This window comes from Lolium perenne, chromosome 3, assembly GCF_019359855.2.
Source record: "Lolium perenne isolate Kyuss_39 chromosome 3, Kyuss_2.0, whole genome shotgun sequence".
In the NCBI taxonomy this organism is placed as follows: Eukaryota; Viridiplantae; Streptophyta; class Magnoliopsida; order Poales; family Poaceae; genus Lolium; species Lolium perenne.
Genome location: NC_067246.2, coordinates 250,383,884 through 250,408,621, shown reverse-complemented (window position 1 = coordinate 250,408,621; position 24,738 = coordinate 250,383,884). Strand labels below are relative to the sequence as shown.

General features: G+C 44.9%; 2 protein-coding genes across 2 annotated transcripts; one reads left to right on the top strand and one right to left on the bottom strand.

Moving 5' to 3' along the window:
* The first annotated feature begins 11,489 nt into the window (after window positions 1-11,489).
* LOC127344698 (uncharacterized) lies at window positions 11,490-18,487 on the top strand. The gene is made up of 2 exons (XM_051371036.2): window positions 11,490-12,775; window positions 18,188-18,487. The coding sequence occupies exon 1, from the start codon at window positions 11,522-11,524 to the stop codon at window positions 12,761-12,763; it is 1,242 nt and encodes a 413-aa protein (XP_051226996.1). The 5' UTR covers window positions 11,490-11,521; the 3' UTR covers window positions 12,764-12,775; window positions 18,188-18,487.
* Window positions 18,488-19,078: 591 nt separating this feature from the next.
* LOC127344699 (uncharacterized) lies at window positions 19,079-22,624 on the bottom strand. The gene is made up of 6 exons (XM_051371037.2): window positions 22,181-22,624; window positions 21,121-21,249; window positions 20,911-21,031; window positions 20,728-20,809; window positions 19,569-19,722; window positions 19,079-19,479 (listed from the first exon to the last, which is right to left on the bottom strand). The coding sequence occupies exons 1-6, from the start codon at window positions 22,499-22,501 to the stop codon at window positions 19,345-19,347; spliced, it is 942 nt and encodes a 313-aa protein (XP_051226997.1). The 5' UTR covers window positions 22,502-22,624; the 3' UTR covers window positions 19,079-19,344.
* Window positions 22,625-24,738: the final 2,114 nt, after the last annotated feature.

Below are 24,738 nucleotides of genomic sequence, written 5' to 3'. Positions count from 1 at the left end.
GGTTGCTTGAGAGGGATATCTTTGACCTCTTCCTCCCTGAGTTCGATAAAACTTGGGTGATCCACTTAAGGGAAACTTGCTGCTGTTCTACAAACCTCTGCTCTTGGAGGCCCAACACTGTCTACAGGAATAGAAGCGTGCGTAGACATCACTCTTTAAACGTTGCGTCTGCCTGAGGAGTCCATACGAAGGTATCGGATTTTTTCATCAAAGCATAGAGCGGCAGAGCCTTTTCTCCCAACCTGCTTATGAACCGGCTCAGCGATGCCAAGCTTCCGGTAAACTTTTGCACATCCTTGAGATCTTGTGGTATAGTCATTCTTTCGATTGCCCGGATTTTTACCGGATTGACCTCAATGCCCCGGCTTGATACAAGAAAGCCAAGCAGTTTGCCGGCAGGGACACCGAAGGTGCATTTTGCCGGATTGAGTTTCATCCGGAACCTTCTTAAGTTATCAAATGTTTGCCTCAAATCATCGATCAAGGTTTCTTTTACCTTAGTTTTTATCATGACATCGTCCACATAGACTTGCACATTTTTTCCGATTTGATCAAACAAGCATTTTTGCATACAGCGCTGGTACGTTGCACCAGCGTTGCGCAAACCGAAAGGCATAGTGACATAGCAATAAGCCCCGTGCGGGGTAATGAACGCATTTTTTATTTGATCTTCCTTTTTCAGGGGAATCTTGTGGAAACCGGAATAAGCATCCAGGAAAGACAACAGATCACAGCCAGCAGTGGAATCAATCACTTGATCAATCCGGGGTAAAGGGAAAGGATCTTTCAGGCAAGCCGTGTTCAGGTTGGTGTAGTCAATGCACATGCGCCACACCTTTGGAGCTTTGGGTTCCTCCTCTTTTTTCTTCTCGACCAGCACCGGATTGGCTAGCCACTCGGTATGCAGTACTTCCACGATGAAACCGGCAACCAGTAACTTTGTTACTTCTTCTCCAATGATCTTTCTCCTGTCTTCAGCGAACCGGCGTAAGGGTTGTCGCACCGGCTTAGCATCCTTCCGGACATTCAGAGAGTGCTCAGCCAACTCCCTCGGAACACCTACCAAGTCATCAGTAGACCAGGCAAAGATATTCCAATTCTCACGGAGGAAGTTGACGAGCGCGCTTTCCTATGCCTCACTCAGGCCAGCACCGATACGGACGGTACGGTCAGGATATGCCGGATCCAGCACAATGTCCTTTGTTTCCTTGGTTGGTTTGAACGCCGGTGTCCCCAAGTTGCCAGTCATTGCTGCTAAGCTCAACTGTGAGGACAGAGCCAGCGCAAGTGCAGTTTGCATCCTTCTTTTTTCCTCTGCGATCACCAGCGATTCTGCCAGGTTTGATCCGGCGGTAGCGGTTTCCAGTGAGACTTTGTAGTTTCCCACCACAGTTAAGGGTCCACGAGGTGCTGGCATCTTCATCTTGAGATACGCCGTATGAGTTGTGGCCATGAACGCTGCCAATGCCGGTCTCCCCAACAGTGCATGGTAGGGACTGTCTAGGTCCACGACCTCGAACAGAATGTTTTCGACCCGGCAATTCTCACGCCCTCCGAATGACACATCCACCCGGATTTTTCCCATAGGCGAGCAGGACAGACCCGGAACAATTCCGTTGAACGTTGTGTGAGTGGGCTGCAGCATGTTTTCTGTTATTCCCAGCGTATGAATTGTGTGCCGGTACATGATATTTATGCTGCTTCCATTGTCTATCAGCACTTTGCTGAACTTGACTCGAGTCGTTGGCCCATGCATGATTGGGTCCACGACAAGAGCGTAGCCACCCGGGTTTGGCATGATCTTGGGGTGATCCTTGAATGACCAAGCAATTTCCTGATCTGACCATAGCATGTACTTTGGAACTGCCGGCATCACCGCGTTCACTTCCATGGAATGACGATGCATGCTCTGTCTGTCGGTTGGCTCAGTAACGAACACAACGCAGCACAAGTGCGGGTCCTTGTAAACAATCCGGCCTAAGGGTGCCGGCGGTGGTGGTTGGCCATTGCCATCTTTCACCTGATGAACTTGCTGGTGCTGCTGCCGGTTTGGCTGAGGCTGTACCGGTAAAGTGTTTGCTCTCGTAAGCGGTGGTGGTGGTAGTTGTTGCCTCAAGATGTCTTGCGATGGTGGTAGTATCGTAGTACAGCCTTGTGCTTGCGCATCTTTTACCTCACCTTTCAACATCAAGTACTTAGTCCAGGAACAATCTTTTGTCAAGTGGTTTGCCGGCTTCGCCGGATTTGGAGTGTGCCACCGGCATGGTTGTTCCATTGCCGATTCCATGGTGTATCTTGCATGTTCTTGCCAATTCTTTTTCTCTCCCCACGGTTTCTTTTCAACCCATTGTTTTTTAGGACCCGCCCACGGCTGGGATCCGATTTTTTGCCTCTGGCTTCCGCTGGCGCCAGAACTATCCTGCACCGCGGCTACTTGCTGCGGACCATACCTTTGATCCGGAAAATCTTCCCTTCTTTTGTTGTGCCGGTTATCCCGGTATTGATCTTGGCGCGGTTGGCTTGTTTGCGCCGGGTCAGCTTGTACTGCCGGTTGCATTGGGTCTCCCAATGCGTAGCTATCTGCTACACATATCATTTCTGTCAGAGTCACCGGCATGTTTCGCTGCAGCTTTTGCCACAACGGTGAACCTCTCCGTCACTCATTGCAAAACCAAGCAATGGTCTGCGCCTCGATCACCCCTTCACAGGAGTTTCTTGTGGAGTTCCACCGGGTTAGATAGTCCCGGTATGTTTCATTGGGGCGCTGCACGCACAGGGCGAGCTGCTACGGCCTATTTGGCCTTCGGTAGGTACTGCTGAAGTTACTCACGAACGCTTCCTCAAAGTCCAACCAACCATTTATGCTTCCTGCCGGCAAATTGTTTAGCCAAATACGTGTCGGCCCCACCAGGAAAGATGGTACAATTCTCACAGCCCAGCGCCGGTTTCCTCCGCCTGTTACGGTTCCTCCGCCGCCAGCAACGTAAACTGCGGTCACGTAATCCGCGAGCCAGTCTTCCGGCTTAGTGGTGCCATCATATGTTTTCGTGTCACGAGGCAACTGGAAGTTGCGAACCGGTGGTTCCTCTCTCATGATTCGTGGACCAAAGCATTTTGGGCCAGGAGGACCTTCTGCCTCGATCATCTCAGATAAATACACTCTGTCCAGCCGGTGCCTCGCATCCCGGTCTGTTAAGCATCTTTCTCCTACGCGTTCCCCTAATGGGTTCCGGTAGGCTGCGACTCTTTCAGTTGCTGAATCAGCTTCATCGTAACGCTCCGGCACCGCGGCTCTTGCCTGCCGGTACCTTGTTGGTGGCATTTCATCTTCAACGTACGCTGCCCTCGCAACTCAATAATTTTGCCCGGTTTCTCCTTTACCGGCATGATTATTTCCGGCATAGCCTCTTCTGGCGTAGCCTCGATCTGCCCCTTGGCTTTTTCTACCGGCATCGTGTTGCCCGGCTTGTTGCTTTCCGGCGAGTACCGGATCGTACACAGTCATCTGCTGCGCATTCACTTCTTTTTCTTTTCTTCTATCCGGATGGGGAGACGATGCCTGCCCCAGGGACTTGCTTCCGGCGTTCTTTGCCGAACGCACAGATCTCGAAGCCACAGCTTTATTTGCCTTAGCCAACTCAGCATTTTGTTCCTGGATCATGTCAAGCAACTCCCTAACACGATCTTGTTGCTTGGCTAGGGCATCTCCGGTAAGCAAGTCACACAGCTCTACAGCAGCCTTAGCAGCTTTTATGGTTTTATCCGGGCTACTGTACTTATGTTTTTCTACGATACTCAGAGATGCAGAGGTACTTTTGCCGGCAAGAATCTCCTTACGCAGATCCTGATCTAGATTGCGAGCTTTAAGCCGATTTCCGGTATCCTAGCAGCCTGAGCGCTAACAGAAGCAAAGCCATGGGCAGCGTTATACTCACGTAGCGTTAGGTTCAGCTCGCGCTGCGCCCGGATGATGTCCGCGCCTGCTGAGAGTAGCTTCTGTTGTTGTGCCTCCAGCTCCACCTGAGCCGCTGCAGGATCGAGGTTCTGCGCGATGGGCGTCGCCAACATGTTCATCGCCGCTTGCAGAGGAGTCTCCGGTGGCGGTGCAGATGCACCCGCAACCCCTTGGTCACGCTCGGTCGGTGGCTTGGCCGTGCGCGTGGACCTTGTTTGTCCAGCGCCTTCCGCCGCAGCCTCCTTGCCGGCATCAGCCGCGCCAACCACCAGCACCTCGACGCTGCCGGCGGCGTGGCCGCTGCGAAGCGCAGACCTTGGCGGGTACGGAGCCACCAGCACCGGCGATAGGCACTGGCGCTTTGGGATGGTGCCGTAGTAGATGCGGAGGCTCCCAAACTCGATGACGCTGCCGTTCTTGGGGAACTTACCTCTTTTGGCGAAGCAGCCCGTGTTGTCGTTGATGAAGTCCATGCCGAGGATGCGGTCGACGAGCGCGGTGACGACACGCTCGCCGGCGATGGTGAGGAGGCCCGCCCGAATATGAACTCCAGCAAGCGCCGCTGCTGGCCCCACGGTGGGCGCCAACTGTCGTCGTGGTGAACAGACAGATGCCATAGGATGGCTTAAGTTGGGGCCGAATGGGCGCTAGAGGATTCGGGGGAGGGTTTTGGTTATATGGGATGGATTTCCGGATGGATTTCCAGATGAACTTGGCCTCGGCCAGAGGTAGAAGAAGAAGAACACAAGGGCAGATTCACCTCCAGATCTCTCTATTTCTTAATCATACAAGGTTACAAGTTTTCGCACATGAGGTTCGACGTGCCCCGATGGGGTGTGCCCCCCTCTCCTTATATAGGGGAGAGGGTGGCTTACAGGGGAAGAAACCCTAGGAAACCCTATTGGCATCTTTGACTAGACAAACTACTTTACAAAGCCTCTTTGGCTACCGGTGACGCCGGTATGTCTTTAATCAGGAGGAGTGACATCCTCCGGTACCTTTTACGTCATCATCTGCTTTTGCCTCAGATCTTCGATTAAAGCTGAAGTGCTTCGCTCATCTTTGTCTTCTAGCTCCTTAGAGAATCTTTGACCAGACTTGCCGATGTGCTACAGTGTAGCCTGTACCGGTAATCTGGTACCTTCTTAGCTCATTCCGGTATACCCCTCTGGGGATACCGGTATAGATTTACTTAGCCAAAAGCTTAGCTTCACAACCTGAAATGATCTTTAAACCGGTATCTTGATAGCTCAAACCATCCGGTTTGGCTTGCCTTTGGCATACCGGGGGTCATCCCCCCAACAGTTGATGAGTTCATGAAAGCTACATTTGTTAGGACCTACTAGAGGGTCATTTATTTCATTGAGCATTTTAACTTCCTCTATTTGTTTTTCATTTATTTCTATGAGTAATTCTTTCTCTTCTTCCTCTACCAACTTTTCACTACTTTTATTCTTTAATTTTCTTTAACTATCCATATTCCCTTCTTTTTATTTTGTTTTTTTTAGGAGGTATAATTGTTGGTTTTTTGGCTTTAGGCAAGTGCTCAAAAGAATCATCATTCTTTAAAATATCTCCTAGGCATGATATCCTTTTTTCAGCAAATGAAAGTGGATGGATCGTAGCGAACAAGAGGGGGTGAATGGGCGCTACGCAATTTTTATGTCTTTTCAGTTTTTATGCGATGCGGAAGTAAAGGTGATAGCTTTGGTGACAAGGGTGATCCTAGTATGATCCTATGCTAGTGCAACAAGCAAAGGAACCAAGCAAGATAGTAAAGTTAAGGAGCGGGACAACCGGAGGGCGCGGAGATGAGGCGAGGTTTGTTTCCCGTAGTTCCTCCCACAAAAGGGAGTACATCTGCGTTGAGGAGGTGCTAGCCACGAAGGCTAGACGGCCACACCACGAAGGAAGGCCTCACCTTATTCCTCGAGAGAGCTCCACAAAGGGGCTTCCCTTCTCCACTAAGACACCGGTCAAGGCGGTGGTTCCTTCACAAGGTTGGGCGAGCTCCACAACACTAGGAGGCTCCCAACACCCTATGGGGCTAGCACAACTCCAAGCTAGCCTCCATAGGAGCACTTCCTCTAAGATCCCACCATAGGAACCCTAACTCCAGGATCCACTAAGGACTAGCTGGTATTGGTGAAATCTCTCTTGGTAGAACTATAGATCGGGGCCTCCTCCATCACTTCACAAAGTTTGGGCAAGATTGGTTGGGTGGATGGGGAGATCCTCAAGGTTTGAGCTCAGCAACAATGGAGGAGAGAGAGAGAGAAGAGCTAAAAACGAGCTGGAGAAGAAGGGGCCTTTTTGTAGGTCCCTCCAAATCCAACCGTTATGCTGAGATCCCGCACGACCGGTACTACCGCTTGGGAAAGCGGTAGTACCGCTCTGGGTTCGAATGCTCTCCACAGATTCGCCACGTGGGCTCACAACGGTAGTACCGCTGGCGGTACCGCTTCGGTACCGTAACGGCCTCTGTGAGCCCTGGACACCTCGCGGCACCTTAGCGGTACCAACGCGATAGTGTCGTAACTTGTGTTACGGTACCTAAGCGGTACCAGGGTGGTACTACCGCTCATGGTACCGTAGAGATACCGTAACGCACTCTGTGGGACAATTCAGTGCAAATATCCAGAGCGGTACCAGTAGGGTAGCGGTACTACCGGCGGTAGTACCGGTCAGGCAGAATCTGCTGATTTTATCTTTCCCTCTCCAACCACGTTACCTCACGACATACACACAAAACCAGAAAACCTGTAAGCTACACTTCAGTCTTCCGACCATGACGTGTTCAGCGAGGGCACCGTGCACCTGCAAATCTATCGAAGACAATCTATGCACGCACACAAAACACGGGGTATAGACCTTGCTCTTTCAGAAAGTGCTTTGTCATCCTTTCTAAATTATTTTTCACAATTTCAAGTTTATGGATAATAGTGGACATCTTATCTTCTATTTCCGGTATTATGTCTTTGGAGAAAAGAACAAAGCGTTACAAGTTATCTTTATTAGGTAGTCTCCTAGCACATTTTCAATTATTTCTTTAGTAGTAGCAAGTAGTGTTGTGATATCATCTACTTCCCCTGTTGGTTTGTCACGGCTACCAAACATATTTTGAAGTGCCCTGGATGACTCTTTTGGTGATGATAAAACGAAACTCCCTCATGTAGCTATATCTAAAGCATTTTTATACCATGGTTCCAATCCATAAGAAAAATAAAGGTGTATATTTTCCTCTCTACATGGGTGAGGTTCTCCCTTATGTATCTTGTTAATCCCTCCCCAAGCATCTTTTAAAGTTTCTCCGAAGTGTTGCCTAAAAAGTAGCGGTAGTATATAAGATAGTGGGTTTATTTTTAACTTGATCTAAACTTATGTCTCCCATGTGTGCAAGAAGTAAAATTAAACTAATTTTTATGGATTTTTGTGTGTATGTTTGTAAAGTAAAAAGAAAGTAAAAAACATTACTGAAAGTAAAATCAAGGGGGAGAAGGAAACTAGAGGCAAATCCAAATAAAGCGAAAACAACAAAAACAAGACAACAGTAAATTGCTTTGTAAATCTAAAGGAAAAGAAAAGCTTACAGGATTGCAGCCTCCCCAATCTTAGGTGTTTGCACCAAGTTGATGAAGATGCTAGAAGAGGTTCTAGCACTTGTGGTGTGCTCCTTAGTTGATGAAGACGACGCCAGAAAATGTTTTAGCAGTTGCCGTGTGAATTAAACCACACTCTAACCCCTTGTGAGATGTTGTTGCAACTCCCCAGCAACGGCGCCAGAAAATATTCTTGATGACAACAACTCCCTGTGTACCAACTCGTTGGGATTCTAAGTGTATAGTGTTGTACCAAGCTTCTTTTCCTCATAAGGGTGACTCAAGTGTTTATATAGAACTCTTAGGGAATTGGCGAAAAACTTCTCTCATCTTCCTCTTCAAACAACCTACGAAACAAAATATAATGTCTTGTGTCCCTAACTCCACCGTGTGGTTATCAAGCGAAAGGTTTCATGTAAGTAAACTAAAATAAACTTATAAATATATAAAAGTAAAAACAATCTATGACTAGCAATAAAGTAAAAAAACAATATAGTAAAGGTGTTTTTGTTTTTTTGGTTGGATTTCCTAATAGTAAAGTATTTTTGTATTTTCGAAATTAATAAGTACTAAAAAATGTAAATGATGATAAAAACAATGTAGAGGTCTTTCTTATGATTAAAAGTGGGGTTCATGGTTTCACTTGTCTACACTTTCATAAAGGTGCAATGCATATAAAACAATTCACAGGCAATATAATATTGATTCTATATGTGTAATATGTATTCATATGGGCATCACGTCCTAACATAGAGATGATGCAACACATTTTTCTTATACTCCTCCCGAAAGGGAAAATTCCATACAATCTATAATTAAGAATAAACATAGTATCGCCTTAAGTACTATGATATGATGTTTGGATATCAAATATGCTACCAAACAAGATCACCTAGATTGTCGCTAGATCCCTAGTGAGGTAACAAAAGAAAGGAAAAGACAATAGTAGATCATTAATTTTATGCCACTATTCAATTACCACCACCATGTTACTCCATCCAATACACACGTTCCCTCACACATATTCTTCAATACAAGTTAAAAATGAATTTCTTATTTAACAGAGTTATAACCAAAATAAGGGAGGTCACTGAAAATCCTCTCCTCTCCCCCAAAAAATATAAAACATGGATATAACATTATATAAGATGCAAATATGTGGCCGGCGGTGCACTGATGGTGGCCGAGGTGATGGAGTCGAGGAGGATGCCATCAAATCCTTTGGGAAGGGAAGGTGGGTGCATGGGATTTTGTAGAATAGGGATCAAGGGTTTTGTGATCAAGATCCTTGAGGTGGTGATAGGCGATCGAGTTCCTGGCGGTGGAGATCCGATCTCCACCGATCGGATATCCACCAGTGGCGGCTAGAAGGGAAAAGGGAGGCTCCGGATACCATGTTGTTGTGGGTAGAACGATACACTCATTAAAGGGTTCGGGTGAGTGTTATAGGCACATATTAAGTCCCTTTGGTGACGTTGTACAAGATGAGTTCGCATAGGGTAGAGTACTATTATATGCCTATACGAACACGATATATGGTACGCTATTTTGTCTAACACTAGCCTCCATGATTATGATGTTCCTTGGGTGGCTGTAGGCGAGACAGATTGCGGGGCAAGGGAGATTGACGCGACTCACAGGTAAATGGATTGGGTGCTCGGAAGAGGAAGAGAATGGGTCGAAGGGGACTATTTTTTTTGTTTCCAACGAAGCAACCACACGGATCTCTCATGTGATGTTACCATAACTAGATATGCTAGCTACTCCAACGCCCCCTCTCCTTATTAATCATTGTCACATAACCAAATTTGCTATAGTGAATCCTAAGTTACTGCTAAAGTTAACTGCACTATAACTGCTGTGGATTGAATGACCGCGGCATCATCGTCAGCGACAACGAAATCAATAGTTGTGTCCGCGACGACATCAACGTCTGCTTCGGCGAGTACACATGCAACTGCTACGACATCACCGACAACAAAAGTTCGATGCCGACAAAGCATGTCAAGGTCGTGGTTCTGGACGAGCCAGAGCCACCATCGGCGACTCAAGACAACCCATTCTTCTATGCTTTTATTTGTGCCCCCGTTTGTAATATTAAACACGATGACCATGGCGGGAACTCTAAACTACTTCTTTTGAACTCGAAGATCATTTTTGATTTACAATCTTTTTTTCGTTGGAATACCTGTTTGGTCAAAAAGACTGGGGCACCATGCCGTAGCGTTTCCAGTCAAGCGGTTGGAAGCTTTTAACAAGACAGTTTGGAAATGGGAATGCAAAAAATATGCTCTAAGATTTTGGAGTTTTGCGATAGAAAAAAGTCCAAAATAAACCTTGAACTTGTATGGGTTTGCTAAATTAAACCCTAAACTTTTTGGATACTAGTCGACAGAAAATGATACTATCCGACACGGGGTTATTTTTATTCTGAAGGCATCTCTATCTTTTTCGATAAAGAGCATATATTAATATCATAGATACCAATTACATCCAGCCTCTGCAATAATGTATTGCCCTAGCGGTCTTACGGATGCATACGGCCAAAAAAGAAAGAAGAATTACAGAAAAAAAAGTCCCGCTACGGTAGTTTAATCCTTGAAACTGCAGCACTAACACCACCAAGACAACACCATAAGTTCAACTTCTTCAAAAGCGGTGCCTTCAAGAAGGGAACAGTGCACAAGCGTTGTCGTCGCCCGATCAAAGATCTGGGTTTTCACCCTGAGGAAGGTCCTCACTCTCAAAACAATGCCTTCAACAAGGCCATTGCCAGGCTCAACCAATTAAGGCTAGACCTTGGATTTTCACCCTGAAAGGTAAGAATTTGGTCTTCTCCTGTGCAGTCGCCCCCACTTGCATGTCGCTGCTCCAAGTCATGAAACACCAAGCCAACTCCTCCTCGCCCCAAAGAATGGAACCTTCATTGCTAGTCCTCAGATCTTGTCCTTCATGACATTCTCTGCCCAGCACCATGGAACGAGAATATGTCCCATGATATTAACAGCCAGCAGAGCTTCGAAGCGCTCCCTCTGAAACCAAACGGCCAGAGTAAAACACGGATGCGCACGACCGAGTTCCACCCGATCCAGCAGTCTACAGGCGTGAATCGCCCATGGAAAATCGCCGGTGGCGCCTCCCAGAACCAGTCACTCTAGCCAGATAAAGGGGACATAGCTCTGGCAGATCATCATCTTGACGCAAATTGGAATCCTAGGACCGCCACCTTTATTCAGGTCGTGCCCCCACTTCGGCGACCATCCTAGGCTGGCCAAGGCTGCCGCCGGAGACACCAAGCGCAGATCGCGTAGTCCGAAGACACCGCACACGCCTCGGCCCCGCCGCAGCCGAGAGCCAGACCTCCACCGCCGGCCACCGAGAGGCGAGGAGAAGAGGACCTAGGTTTCCCCCTGCAGCCCGCCCCCACCCCTCCCTCCTCCGCCGGCAGGGCACACCACCTAGATCAGCCCACCACCCACGGTCGCGCAACACCTCATGAGCCCGGCGCACCGGCCACTGCAGAAGCGCGCCAAGAGCAAGGGAGGAGAGCCGCCACCACCAAGCCGCCGCAACACCAGGCAGCCGTCCAGGCCGAAGCCACCAGACCGCCGGAGCAGCACGGCCTTGGCTTGGGCTTCTCCGTGCCGCGCAGCCGAGGGAGTCCCGAGCCTCACCCGCCACCACCGACCGGAGCCGCCACCCCGGGATCCAGACTCCGCCACCGCGAGGGACAGCCGGATGCCCCCATCCCCTTTGGGAACGAGGTCTGCGGTGGCGCCAGCGGCAGCGGCAGTGGGAGAGACGAGGTCGGCCACCCGGCGGCGACTAGGGTTTGGGGTCTCCCGGGCCGCCAGAGGCGGCGACAAGGGAGTCGGGCGCTTCGTGGGCTTTTCAGACATCTCTATCTAAAAAAAAAAGAAAAAGAATGACTGCCGTTTGTGTAGCGGCAGCAGTTCCAGTGTGAACCATGGCCTCCCAGCAACCACCAGAGCCGCCGGCGGCGGAACCAGCTCCTACCACCTTAACCGCTCTCGGCGACGACCTCCTCCGCGAGATATTCCTCCTTCTCCCCTCCCTACCGAGCCTCGTCCGCGCCGCCTTCGCCTGCCGCACCTTCCTCCACGCCGTCCGCTCGTCCCCCGCTTTCCGCCGTCGCTTCCGCGCGCTCCACTCGCTCCCGCTCCTCGGCATCTACTTCGACCCCGACGGCCCCGCCATCCCCGCCTTCTCCCCCCTGCGCCGCAAATCCGACCCGGACCTGAGGGCCGCCGTCCGCCGCTCCGACTTCTTCCTCACCGGCCTCCCCGACGACGACGACGACTTCCCCGGATGGGTTATCAACGACTGCCACGACGGCTACCTGATCTTCGACAACTGGACCACACGGCAGGTCGCCGCCTACAACCCCCTCACGATGGCCCTGGATCTCATCCCCCAGCTGCCGGCCGAGTTCTACGATTGCTCCAACGACAACTTCAACTGCCTTGATTTCCACATCATCTCCCCTGAAGAGGACGACGGGGTGTTCCGCGTGATCTATGCCTGCCATGACGAGTCGCGGGCACGCGCTGCGGTCTTCTCCTCGGATACCAGGGCGTGGAAGGTTTTCCCCTGGTCCGAAGATGTGAAGACGCCGCAGCCTGCCCAGGAAAAGCACTGGCTTACCGCTGGTAGGATGGCGAATGGGTTCGTCTACTGGATATACTTGGATGAAGCCTCCATGCTCCTGCTCAACACCACCACATTGCAGTTCTCTCGGATGGATCTGCCGCCCTACTTGGAAGGACATACTCACATGTTTAGGGTTGGCAACACCAAGGATGGGGTGCTCTGTATCGTTGTTGCAATTGCATTCAAACTGTATGTTTGGGTCCGGAAAATTTGTGATGATGGCGTCGAGAAATGGGTGAAAGGTGAGCTGTTTGATTTAGATGGTACTAGTATTGTTGAGGAGACTGGGGGTACACTCGAGGAACACGGTGAACTCAAGGTTGTGGGTGTTGTCGATGGATTCGTCTACTTCTCTACCCATGAGACCTTCGAGGATGCAAATCTTCCTTGCTGGTTCCTATCTTTAGACCTGGAGACATCAGACATTGACTTGCTTTTTCGGAAGATATATGATAGTCATATCCATCCCTACATTATGCCTTGGCCTCGTTCTTTGGTATGCGACAAGCCATGTCTTCAAGTTGAAGGTGCTTCATGAAACGTCGGCAAGGTATCATGGTCTTTTCCTTTCTGGGCCATCAGATGATTTTTTTCATTTTTGATATCCTGAATCTGACAAAGAATAGGTCATTTTTATTCTATGATTCGAGTAAACTGCAGTATCTGCATTTTCTTAGCCTTCATCAGATACTTGCTGTTGTTAAAAAAAAAAAACTAGCACAGTATATAGAGTTATAGACAGTATTGAGTCTTTTTTCTTTCTTATATCAATATTATTTTCCTTGTGTTTAAAAAAAACGATGTTTTATTGGATATGGATACAGTCCTAAATGTGTAACTTTGAATGTTTTGATATATATGAGCGCAGTGCTAAGAAATAACAAAATATGATGGAACTTTTTTTATTAGAAATATTAAAAATACATGTTTTTTCTCAACAACCTATTTTGTAACCCATCGGGTGACGGTCTAGATTAAAACTTCCCGTGCAACATATATATGCATTTGATGTGGTCCACAAATTTATGAATCGGTAAACTGGAAAACAAACATATCTTTTAGTTGCTTCTAATTTCTTGATCTCGTGATAAATCAAAGAAAAAAGTGCACGAATCCTGCAATTTCGTAATTCTTTCATGTTCATTTAAGTAGACGACAAAATTTCAGTAGTAAAGCTAATTATGACTCCATGCATCTGGATTTCACGTGAGGTGAATATTTGATGGAAAAGGGCCTTATATGTCAAATCTTAACTTCAAGTAATTACATCTCAGAAACATAACGTATTAAGATTGGATGACAAAAGTCTGACCTCAAAGGGTGGTAGCACAAACGAAAGAAACCCAGAATGACCCAGTCCGGTCTTCTCTTATCCATCTTTTATGGTTGGTGATTAGTATATGAGCAATATAGACTCAATGTGGTCCGACCCCTCCCCAGACCCCGCGCAAAGCGGGAGCTTCATGCACCGGCTGCCCTTTTTTATATTGAGCAAATAAAAATCGCTAAAAAAACCTGAAGAAATTCAATAAAAGGTAGCCATTCATGTCAGATACCTTGGAGGGGTCCTTTTTATTCTATGATTCGAGTAAACTGCAGTATCTACATTTTCTTAGCCTTCATCAGATACTTGCTGTTGTTAAAAAAAAAAACTAGCACAGTATATAGAGTTATAGACAGTATTGAGTCTTTTTTCTGTCTTATATCAATATTATTTCCTTGTGTTTAAACATACCACGTTTTATTGGATATGGATACAGTCCTAAATGTGTAACTTTGAATGTTTTGATATATATGAGTGCAGTGCTAACAAATAACAAAACATAATGGAACTTTTTTTATTAGAAATATTAAAATAAATGTTTTTTCTCAACAACCTATTTTCTAACCCATTGGGCGATGGTCTAGATTAAAATTTCCCGTGCAACATATATATGTATTTGATGTGGTCAACAAATTTATGAATCAGTAGACTGGAAAACAAACATATCTTTTAGTTGCTTCTAATTTCTTGATCTCGTGATAAATCCAAGAAAAAAGTGCACGAATCCTGCAATTTCGTAATTCTTTCATGTTCATTTAAGTAGACGACAAAATTTCAGTAGGAAAGCTAATTATGACTCCATGCATCTGGATTTCACGTGAGGTGAATATTTGATGGAAAAGGGCCTTATATCGCAAAACTTAACTTCAAGTAATTACATCTCAGAAACATAACGTATTAGGATTGGATGACAAAAGTCAGACCTCAAAAGGGTGGTAGCACAAACAAAAGAAACCAAGAATGACCCAGTCCGGTCTTTTCTTATCCATCTTTTATGATTGGTGATTAGTATATTCAGCAATATAGACTCAATGTGGTCCGACCCCTCCCCAGATCCCGCGCAAAGCGGGAGCTTCATGCACCGGCTGCCCTTTTTTATGTTGAGCAATATAGAGATCAAGAGCAATCATTTTTCGCTGAGATCTAGGAAAACAAATGACATACATTCTCAAGATAGCATTAGGATTCTCTCTTCAAATTAATCATCTGTTCACTTGCATAGGGTTAGGGTGCTGATTTTACCTGAAATTGAGAGGAGATATCATTACTTTACTTCAAGAATAAAAATTGAAAATACACGCATTAAGTGCCATTACGTGGATTTTGTATGCAGATAAACATCGCTAAAAAAAACCTGAAGAAATTCAATAAAAGGTAGCCACCTTGGAGGGGTTTCTCTTTTAGGCTAGAAGTCACCTAGAGGTTATCGATAATAGTTTCAACCTGAGAGTTGTAGTATGAATCATAAACCCATAATATATACTGCAACATGGTTGCAAATATGGCAACGGTGGTTTCCTTTTCAGTAATGGCTCAACTCCTAAACATTTCCATTCTAGTCAACTTAAAACTAAATTGTATGTTTTGAGATGAAACATATTAGTCCTAGATTTCCTCTGACTTTTAAAAAGTTACTCTTAGGACCATAAGTGACATAAACTGATTTGGATTCCTGATCTTACAGTAGTGAATGATGAAGAATAGAGTCTCTTTGTCCTTATGAGTGAGCTCACAATGTAAAATATATATTGATCGAACTTACACTCATAGTATGACCCTTTGAAAAGTTCATATGTCTGCGCTGTGAATTTTGTTTAGCATAATCCTATTTAAACTTGGATTTCAAGCCGGATGGATGAGCTTAAAATCAGAATAATGCAGTAATGATATTGTATTCTCCTCCTTGTAGTAAATGTAATTGGAAATGGAAAGAAAGAACACTCACATGCCTACCATGCTTAGAATATATATGTAAATTAATAGATGATTAAGCCGCAAAATAAGTACATGATTATATTAATGTTTAGTTCGGTTGCAATCTAAGTAAAACCAATTAAATATAGTTTTATAGTGGATGAGAGACTGAAACATTCTGATGCAAGTTGATTACTGGAAAAACAAATATTACTCCCTCTGATCCAAATTAATTCTCACAGATTTAGAAAAAAATGTTGCCTAAATTTGTCTAGATTTATTGAATATGCAACAACTAATTTGGATCAGAGGTAGTACTACTTTTGATGAAAAAAGTAATTCATTGAATCAATTAATAAGTAGGCATACTAAAAAAGTTAGCTGAGGTATTCCCAAGATTACTATACTATCGAGCCGACGGTAAAAATTGGATATACTGAAACCGGATGGTTAATTTTTTTTATAAAAATGGATGCTCCATTTACTATATGCAAAAAAGAGAGGTTAGTCTAATAGATAGTCTCCCCTACTCTATAGCTTTCTCTTAAGGTTGTTGTTGGTGTGGCCTAAAACTTAAATTGCATATATAGTGTGTAATTATGAAGGACAGCTGTGTGCACCTATATCAAAATATTCTGATCGAAGACTGTAAAATAGATCAGCTTGTTTAAATATGTGTTTCTTGGTTTACTGTTCTCTGAAACAGCATTGGATTAAATCATTGCTATAAACTAGTGTGTAAATAAGCTGAATGAGAGCTAGGTTGTAAGTAAATTAGGCACTTGTCAATTAGAAAAAGTGTAGTGAATCACTTATATGTAGTCGGTCTCAGTCCTAATCTTCGTAAATGGACTTCTCAGCTCAAAGCTGAACATTTATATTTCATCAATATTAGAGCCCTTACGTAACTCACTCGACATTGTATGCTTGGGATTTTAGCGATGACATCACCAGAATATATGTTACAAACGATGCTAGCTTTAATTGTTGACCTCAAATATCTGACTCAACTTGTAGTCTTAAAAGAATATATGTATGTCCAGTATCTTGCATCTATTCAATTAATTATTCATTCCAGTGGAAACTGAGCAGGGAAAAGGAAAAAATAAAATTAAGAAGCTAAATTGTAGTAAAATAGATGCAGATTCCCCATGCTCGATTGAAGTTTATTTGGATAGGCAAACAAATATCCAATATAGAACATAGAGGCTCGAGAAAATAGCGTACACAGCTAAATTTTGGAAACTGAGTAGGGAAAAGGAAAACAAAATTAAGAAGCTAAATTGTAGTAAAACAGATGCAGATTTCCCACGCTCAATAGAAGTTTATTTGGATAGGCGAACAAATATCCAATATAGAACATAGAGGCTCGAGAAAATAGCGTACACAGCTAACTTTTGGTAATAGAAATAGACCAAGCACGGTCAGCATACTCACGTCGTCATCTCGAAAGGCAGGAACATGAGCGTATTGTACTCTTGTAGTCTCGTTCCCTCTACGCTGGAAGGTCCTTACCAAATTCTGATTAACCTTTCATGGGAACCCCATCTATGCCACCAATACAACTCGTAGAAACCTCGATCTGCTTGTTCGGTCCCTCTTGCCGGAGAATGTATGCAACCACCGCATGTATAGTTAGACACTGTATGCCGTCTAAGACGCCGGAGGATGCAGTCATGGTACTGTCCGACATGTCGTCCAGACAGTGCTAAGAATCAGCTCATAGTCATCGACTCATCGTGAGTCGGGACACATCTGCACGGGCACCGTTGATGAACCCTCGATTGCGCAGCCTGGAAGCATCAACATGAATGGCCGCGGGGGGCAGCCGGCGGCCGTGTGAATTCCTATCATTATGGATTATGGTCATGGTAAAGCATCTGAACAAATACCTTTACACATTCACATGGTAAAGCATAGCATATCATGCCGTAGCTTCAGCTGAGGCTGCGATGATGAGGACGAGGGCGATGTGCATGATGGCCACGCAGATAGGAACTCATCTCTTGTATTTGTGTAGGCAAAAAAAATTAACCTAATGGGACACATCGGTATAGGGTCATAGTGTGGACATGTTTTTGTATGTAACGGCAAAGGTGGATAATTATTTTATACTTAAATCTGACGGTTAAATTTTGGCTATATATTTTAGATCTAACTATCAAAATAATTAAGATGATGTGGATTAACGTGGTATCTCTATTTTAGACCTCCATATTTTGCTTTCAGTATATAATAGATAGTATGCTTGCCGTGTTTCTTTTTGGCACATTCATGCTAAAGGACAGCATTAATGCTAAGCCTAGCAAGTAGCGCCCTCTGTTTATTCCCTGATGTTATCGAGCAAGTCTTTAGCTCTTTATCACTCACTGCATTTTTAATCGTGTTAAATTTCACTTTTCTGAGATAGATTCCACTTTTTGATTGGAACAATTGACAGCTTGCCATTTTGATTATAATTTTTTTATTCAGTTGCCAGTTAGACTGGAGTTTGGACTATTAGTAGCTAAATGCTTGTAAGAGCTTCGGCTGATTGTTATGCACCAATAATGTGGTCATCAGCATGAATGAAACCAAAGAAATTAAGTCTAGATTCCTTTTTATATTGCGAAGGGATTTACTGTTCGATGCGAGTTGGGGGGTCAGTATTTCAGAGAAGTGATTTATTGTCTCTACCATCACTGAAGTAATGTGCTTATTTTTACAAACTGGGATCTCATGCAGGATTGACAGCCTGCCTCTGTTGGGATGTTGTAGCAACTACAAGTCTTCAACAGGATGGATGAATCAAATGGGGAGGTATGGAGGTGTAGCTCAACTGCTCAAGTGTATCTGTATTTGCATCTCAGAGATGTCGAGAAACAATGATTGTTTCTTGTATCTGTATTTGGTTATAAACTGTTAGTGATGTTGGGAAAATGTTTATGAAGCCTACAAACCAAGTTTGTGAAGTGTATTATGTGTACTTTGTTGTTAGCTCTTAGTGGTGCTGGGAATGTTTGAGAAAGCTATAAACCTTGTTAATATTGTGCGTCAATTTCTATTTTGGTTATTTATCATAGTTATTCAAATGATTAAATCTTGTAACTGACCTTTTGAGAAGCTTACATCTTTAGGCATAGTAATCATAGTAATTCAAATGATTAAATCCAAGACTAAGGTATACTTATCATAGTTATTCAAATGTTTAAATCTTGTAACTGGCCTTTTGAGAAGCTTACATCTTTAGGCATAATAATCATAGTTATTCAAATGATTAAATCCAAGACTAAGGTATACTTGCAGTCCTTCAGTTTTGGAATCTGCATTCTCTAGCGTGGTGTACGTGTTCGATGGCGTGTATGAGGGAGCATGTGAAGTTCCAAAGATTTTCACGTTCTCGGATAAGAAGCCTCTTGAGTTAATTATAGGACTGAGATGTTATCAGCTGAGGCCTATGTAAATACTATCATATGGTTTAGACTCCCCGTGAGTTAATTATAAGATACACATGATTTTGGAGAATTCTGTTTCCTGTGAGTACAATTCCCTGGATTCTGTTTCCGTTTCTTTTTAGGTGAATTTCCTGAACAATTCTGACTGTAAAACTCTGTCAGCCCCTTGACATCATAGTCATAGACCCTTCAACTGTATATTAAATTATCTGAACTATCAACAATCAAATTTTACAACAAAAGATATACAACAATTGATGTTAACACCAATACAGATCTGACATTCTGCTAGATTACAATTCCTTTATCTCCAGACACGGCAATCCCGTATGAACAATGACGTGACCTTATCAGGAAACCTAAATGAATATAAATAATAATGTACAAGTGCTCTCCCCTAAGGGACTTGTGGCTTGGTAGGCACTTGATCCTCCATCTAAACAATTCTCACACTGCATGATCAGTTCGGGGGATACCATGCTTTTGGAACCATTCAGGCATATGAAACCTTTCGTACAAGGCTGGCCTCACATCTCTCTGGAGAGAGAGATGCTTCAGAAGTGGAAATATAACCTCCATGAGCTGGAAATTTGCAAACAAAACAAAATCAATATACCTGTAGAAACTAGAAAACCAGAACCACTAAATGATTGATGTGTATTATCAGTTACTTGATCATCTGAGTGTTGTCCAGCAGAAAATGGAACACAAGGTATTCCATTCAAAGGCTGCACTATGAAGCTGAACGGATTGTTGTCGACGATGACGATTCTACTGAATTCTTTGGACAGACAAGAAAGATCTTTCACATGCTCTCTGTACTCCCTGAAATTGTGCACCCAGTGATGTCATCAAATGAAATGGCTCACTATGTCATTGACAAATCAGTATTATATCCACTCTCAGTAAGGCTTGCACCAAACCCCAAGAATGTAAGCAAATCGCTATTAAGTAAGTGACAAGTGAACATGAACATCTGTTCATGCATAGAAAAGGAAAGCACCATGAGTTCATTACTAAAGACTGGAACAGGGACATGCCTTGAACGCAGTGGCACAAATGGATTATGTTTTGTGACGCAAATGTAATAATTAATTAACTGCCATATTGACCCTTAGAACGTAAGTAATCATTGGTTATCTCTACCAAGCCCACCATTTTGATGTCCTCTACACCCAATCAAGCAAACGATTCTCAGTAAAATGCATCCTAAGCTATTGAAGATGCGTGCATCTCCAATAGTCCAAAGCAAGACCAAGAGAAGTGGAATTAATGAGCAGCTTCTTTCTTACTGGCGCCAGAAAGCATGAGAAAGAATATGGATTGACTGTGAAGAATGGGCAATAAATTCCTTATATTCTGTCCGCCCTGCCTTAGCAGCCCCTTCGAGGCTGGCATCACAATGCATAGGTCCATGGGCATGGCCTCCAACAGCGCACACTATGGTCTGCGCTATAATCCTTACACAACTCAAACACTGCAGCCTATCATCTTCCTCTCTAATCACCCATCACGTGATACATGCAATGCATGATATGCCTTACTAGAAATGATTGTGTGGCAACCTTTTACAATCTTGTAACTCGTAACTCAAATTGATGGGAACTGACCAATCTCTATTAGTGTGCACCACATGCAAATTAATGAATTATAAATAAAACTTGTGTGCTATTCGACCTAACAAAATACTGGTGTCCATTTAGCATTCAACTGATTAGTTTAGCACACAAGACAGAAAGCAAATTAGTAACGGTTATCACCAAGATGTGGTTACAACCGCACATTGTTACACAATAGTTTGTATCCTATAGGGAAGTCTGTATTACTTACGTAGTAACAGTTGATGGACGATAGAGACGGAGTTTGAATCTATTGTGGGCATCTATTCTATCCACTAAAGGTCTTGCGTAACCTGAGGAGAAATTTGCAGAGGTTTTGTGAGAGTGTGAGGTTGAACTGATTGGCTCATGTGACAAATGAAAAAAAGGGGTAGCAGCCAGCCAGCGAACGTACCTTCCAAACCTGCTGTAAATAGGATAAGATCTGCAAATTCACTAGTTTTCTTCAAAAATTCATGAAGACCAGGACGTTCAAAAACAGTAACATGATTCACCTTTTGTTTTCCTTCAGCGTCCTTTACAGATCACACCAGAAAAAGAATCCTTTGTCAGTAGCGATTAAAATGATTATGCAACTGAAGTAGCAAGAGAAGAAGTTTGGTACCTTATCAGTGGATATGCACTCCATGTCAAAGCAATGTAGTCCCGCTTCAACAGCTTGGGCGCGTACAATAGGAGGAAGACCAGACGACTCATACGCAGAAACTAAAGTCTCGTCCAAGTCAAGCACTACCTGAACAGATAGCCCAGATTTATTCAGACACAGTGAAAAGTTTATAACTAAAAATGACTTCCTAAAATTTGGTTCCTTAATAGGTAGTGATGTTTAGCTTTAACACAAACATTAATTCAGTTCGTTCTATTAGTGTGAAGCTATAAGCTCACCAGGGACCCAAGTTGCTTGCCTGTCCAAACTAAATATGCATCCAAAAAACCCTGTTACGAGTATATGTGCCAGTGAAACAACACACATGCTGATCCATATCTATCATCAGCCAAGTGCATAATCTCATAATTCAGCTCCAATCATGATGCTAGTATTGACAGCAGGGTGAACTATCTAAAATAACAACGCAGACAGCAACTTTTCTAAAATCACCTCTGCCAAATTGACTACACGATAGAATGCAATACCAAATTGCCTGATTAAGTATTTGATCTTCTAAGGTAGCACCACTGGAATCCCGTAAATTCTCAAAGCAGCCCTTGTCTAGATGTGAGATTAATGCAGTCCTTGGCTACTAGGCCCTTGTTTTGGGATTGAAGCACAGCAGATTCTCACTGCTCGTAAAGTTATTTGCTACTGACACCATTAAGCTTTGTTTTGGATTCGCAGCACAACGAACTGTTGGTGCTCGTAATCGGAGAAGACGCCTTTTTTTACCACCCAACACCCCAAAATGGCTCTGTAGCACACGCACGAATTCAGCAGCCAAGAGAACACATCAATCAAGCAAAACTGAATTAAGCAGGCGAAACGCCCAATTAGCTCAATCAACCGCTCCGCCTAATCACCCGAGGACCGAAACATACTTCAATTGGATACAGACAGGTCCATCTCCTATCGTATTGGAATCCATCTCGTCCCCGAAGTCTCCATTCCCCCTTGCCCAGAACACCAAATTAGCTCAAATGAATCCAATAAAAGCCGGAATCTTTCGTACCGTGAGGCGCTCCAGGGGCTCCAGCGGAGGCGCCGGGACAGGAGCGGCGTCGGCCGGGATCTCGGAGCGGAGCGGCATGAAGGCCACCTCCGGCAGCGGCTGGTCGGAGGCCGCCGTGGAGGAGAGGAGGGGGTAGCGGAAGCCGACGAAGGAGAGGAGCTGGGCGCAGGAGGGCGTGCCGCGGAGGATCTGGAGCAGGACCTGGAGGAGGAAGCCGATCCACCCCACGACCGCCTGCCATGCCTGCGTCGCCGCTTTCCCGCGCTGCTGGTGCTGCGCCGCCGCCGCCGCGGTCGGCGAGTACACCTCCGCGGCTGCCATGGACGCCAGCGGCAGGTTGTCGCGCCACACGCGTGCGGGCGGGGAGGGAGGGATGCCGGAGGCGACCGGAGGAAGGTGGAGGTGGAGGTGGTGGTCGGTCTCTGCGGCCGCGTGCACGTACGTGGACGTGCTGTGGTGCTTTGTGGCCGGGTGGGGCTTAGCGGGACAGGGGATCGGTGATTGGGGGGTAGATTTGGTGGGCCCAGATGTCAGGGACAGTACGGCTAAACTGGCGAGCTGCCGGGAGGAGAGGAATTATCATACGGCCACACCCAGTTTTCTCCTGGTTTTTTGCGTTCTGCCTTTGATGCTTATCAACAAACTGTGTTAAATTAATTTGTTTTGACGAAAGTAACAATGAATAATTATAATGGTGTACCAGTAACGTTGAAAATGGATATTTAGTCAACCAGGTTCAGTTGATTTCAACAATGTGCTTATCCATGTCTTATTGTTCAGAACAACTAGATTAAGAATACGATACACGTTTCCTGGACGGACTATTTGTACCAGCTACAGAAATGCTAGAGAAATTCTATAGCTGACATTTTCTTCCAAACTAATTGGCCAACTCTTTCCATGGTGCTAAGAAGATGTTGAATTAGACGGCATAGGGAACATAGATAAAAGATCATGTTGGTTGTTAGAAATATTCCTTTCTCCCAAGAGATGGTATGCCGCATTGCCTTGCAGCGGAGACATTCTTTCTCGACATTTCGTGCTTGATGATTATACCTAATAAGCAAGCAGGCCCCTTTGACCCGCTTTGTGTTCTTAACGATTAACAAGAACGAAAATGTCAAAGCAGAGTAGTTTGGTAGTAAAAGGCACATAACCAGAGCCAGCAATCAGGGAGACAGAAGGAAGAACGGACATATGGAACTCGGAAAAAAATGCAATCCTAAGTTTTTTTTAAATCTGCATTTTTTACAGAGATGCCAAGATGATTTCTACGAACGTCCATTTTTTTTGTTGAGAAATAAGTTGTATTTGGGCTACACAAATCAAAGAAATGTGGCTTTAAGTATACATGCATGTGAAAATTCAATTTTGGTCCTCGCATTTTTCTATTGGGCTTTCTATTTCCGTGCCCTCGGGTTCTTAGTTGTACTCAGTTTTCTCCAGCTTCTTAGTTTTTTTCCTCAGTTTTTCCCCAAGTCCTTGTTTAAAACCCGCAGAAGAAGCTCAGACGGCAGGATTCCCGTTTAGTTGATTGTTCCGTGCTGAAGTGTGGGGCCGCGTCGCGTGGGGCTGGTAGAGAGGGACCGCGTGAGACAGGACGAGACCGCGTTTGGTTGCACGTGAGCAGGAGCTGGGTTCTGTCTCTCGCGGTCCAAATTGGCATTTTTAAGAGTACCTTTCCCCCCTCTTTCTCTCTGTCTTTTTTCACCTAATTAGTATCAAATTTAGAGAAGCTTGCATTTCTGTCTTTCTTCAATTATTTATGCCTTTTGGCCCTCGTTGTTCGCCCAATATGGCAGTAAATCTAGTACTCCCTCTGCTCCATATGTATGTAGTTAAATCTAGAGCAAATCTCCAGGATAATGTACGATAAATTCACACCGTCATATAGCAGAATAGGGATAGATAATAGGGATCCCTCTCTAGATAATAAGCTGCATACAACAGCCAACATAGTAACAGGTTCGAGGTTCTTCACAACATCATCATACTAACAACATAACAACAAGGGATCCCTAGCTAACAACAAAATAGGAGGCAGCAGCAGCATACGTCTAGGACTCCGCCTACCCCATCTGGCTCTGCCTCCACTTGTTGCTCCCCTTGGGCACCTTGGGCTTGAGCGGAGGCATGCGTCCGGCGGCGATCTCCACCCGCTGGAAGTTGCGGAGGTGCATGCCGAGCGCCTTGTGCTTGGCACGGAAGGAGTAGACGTTCACCGTCGCGCCGACCTTGGGGAAGGTGTTGCCGATGTCCTCAGCATGCGTGAGGAGGCAGTTGAAGTCAGTGCCACCGAGTCTACTAGTGCAGAAGGGGCACCTGTAGACACCCTTGGCGAAGTAGGAGATGTACTGGCCGACCTGCAGCCGCCGCAGCACCTGGCGAGTCTTGGTGTGCTGGTCCTCGTCGTCGCTGCCGATGTCGCTGCCAGACACCTGATCCATATCAAACGGAAACTATGAGTGAATGAGTTGCAACGATGACTAACGTGCATGATAACAAAGTTAGGAAAAATAGAGGCAGCCTCAGTTAAAGTGGACACTATTATATATCTA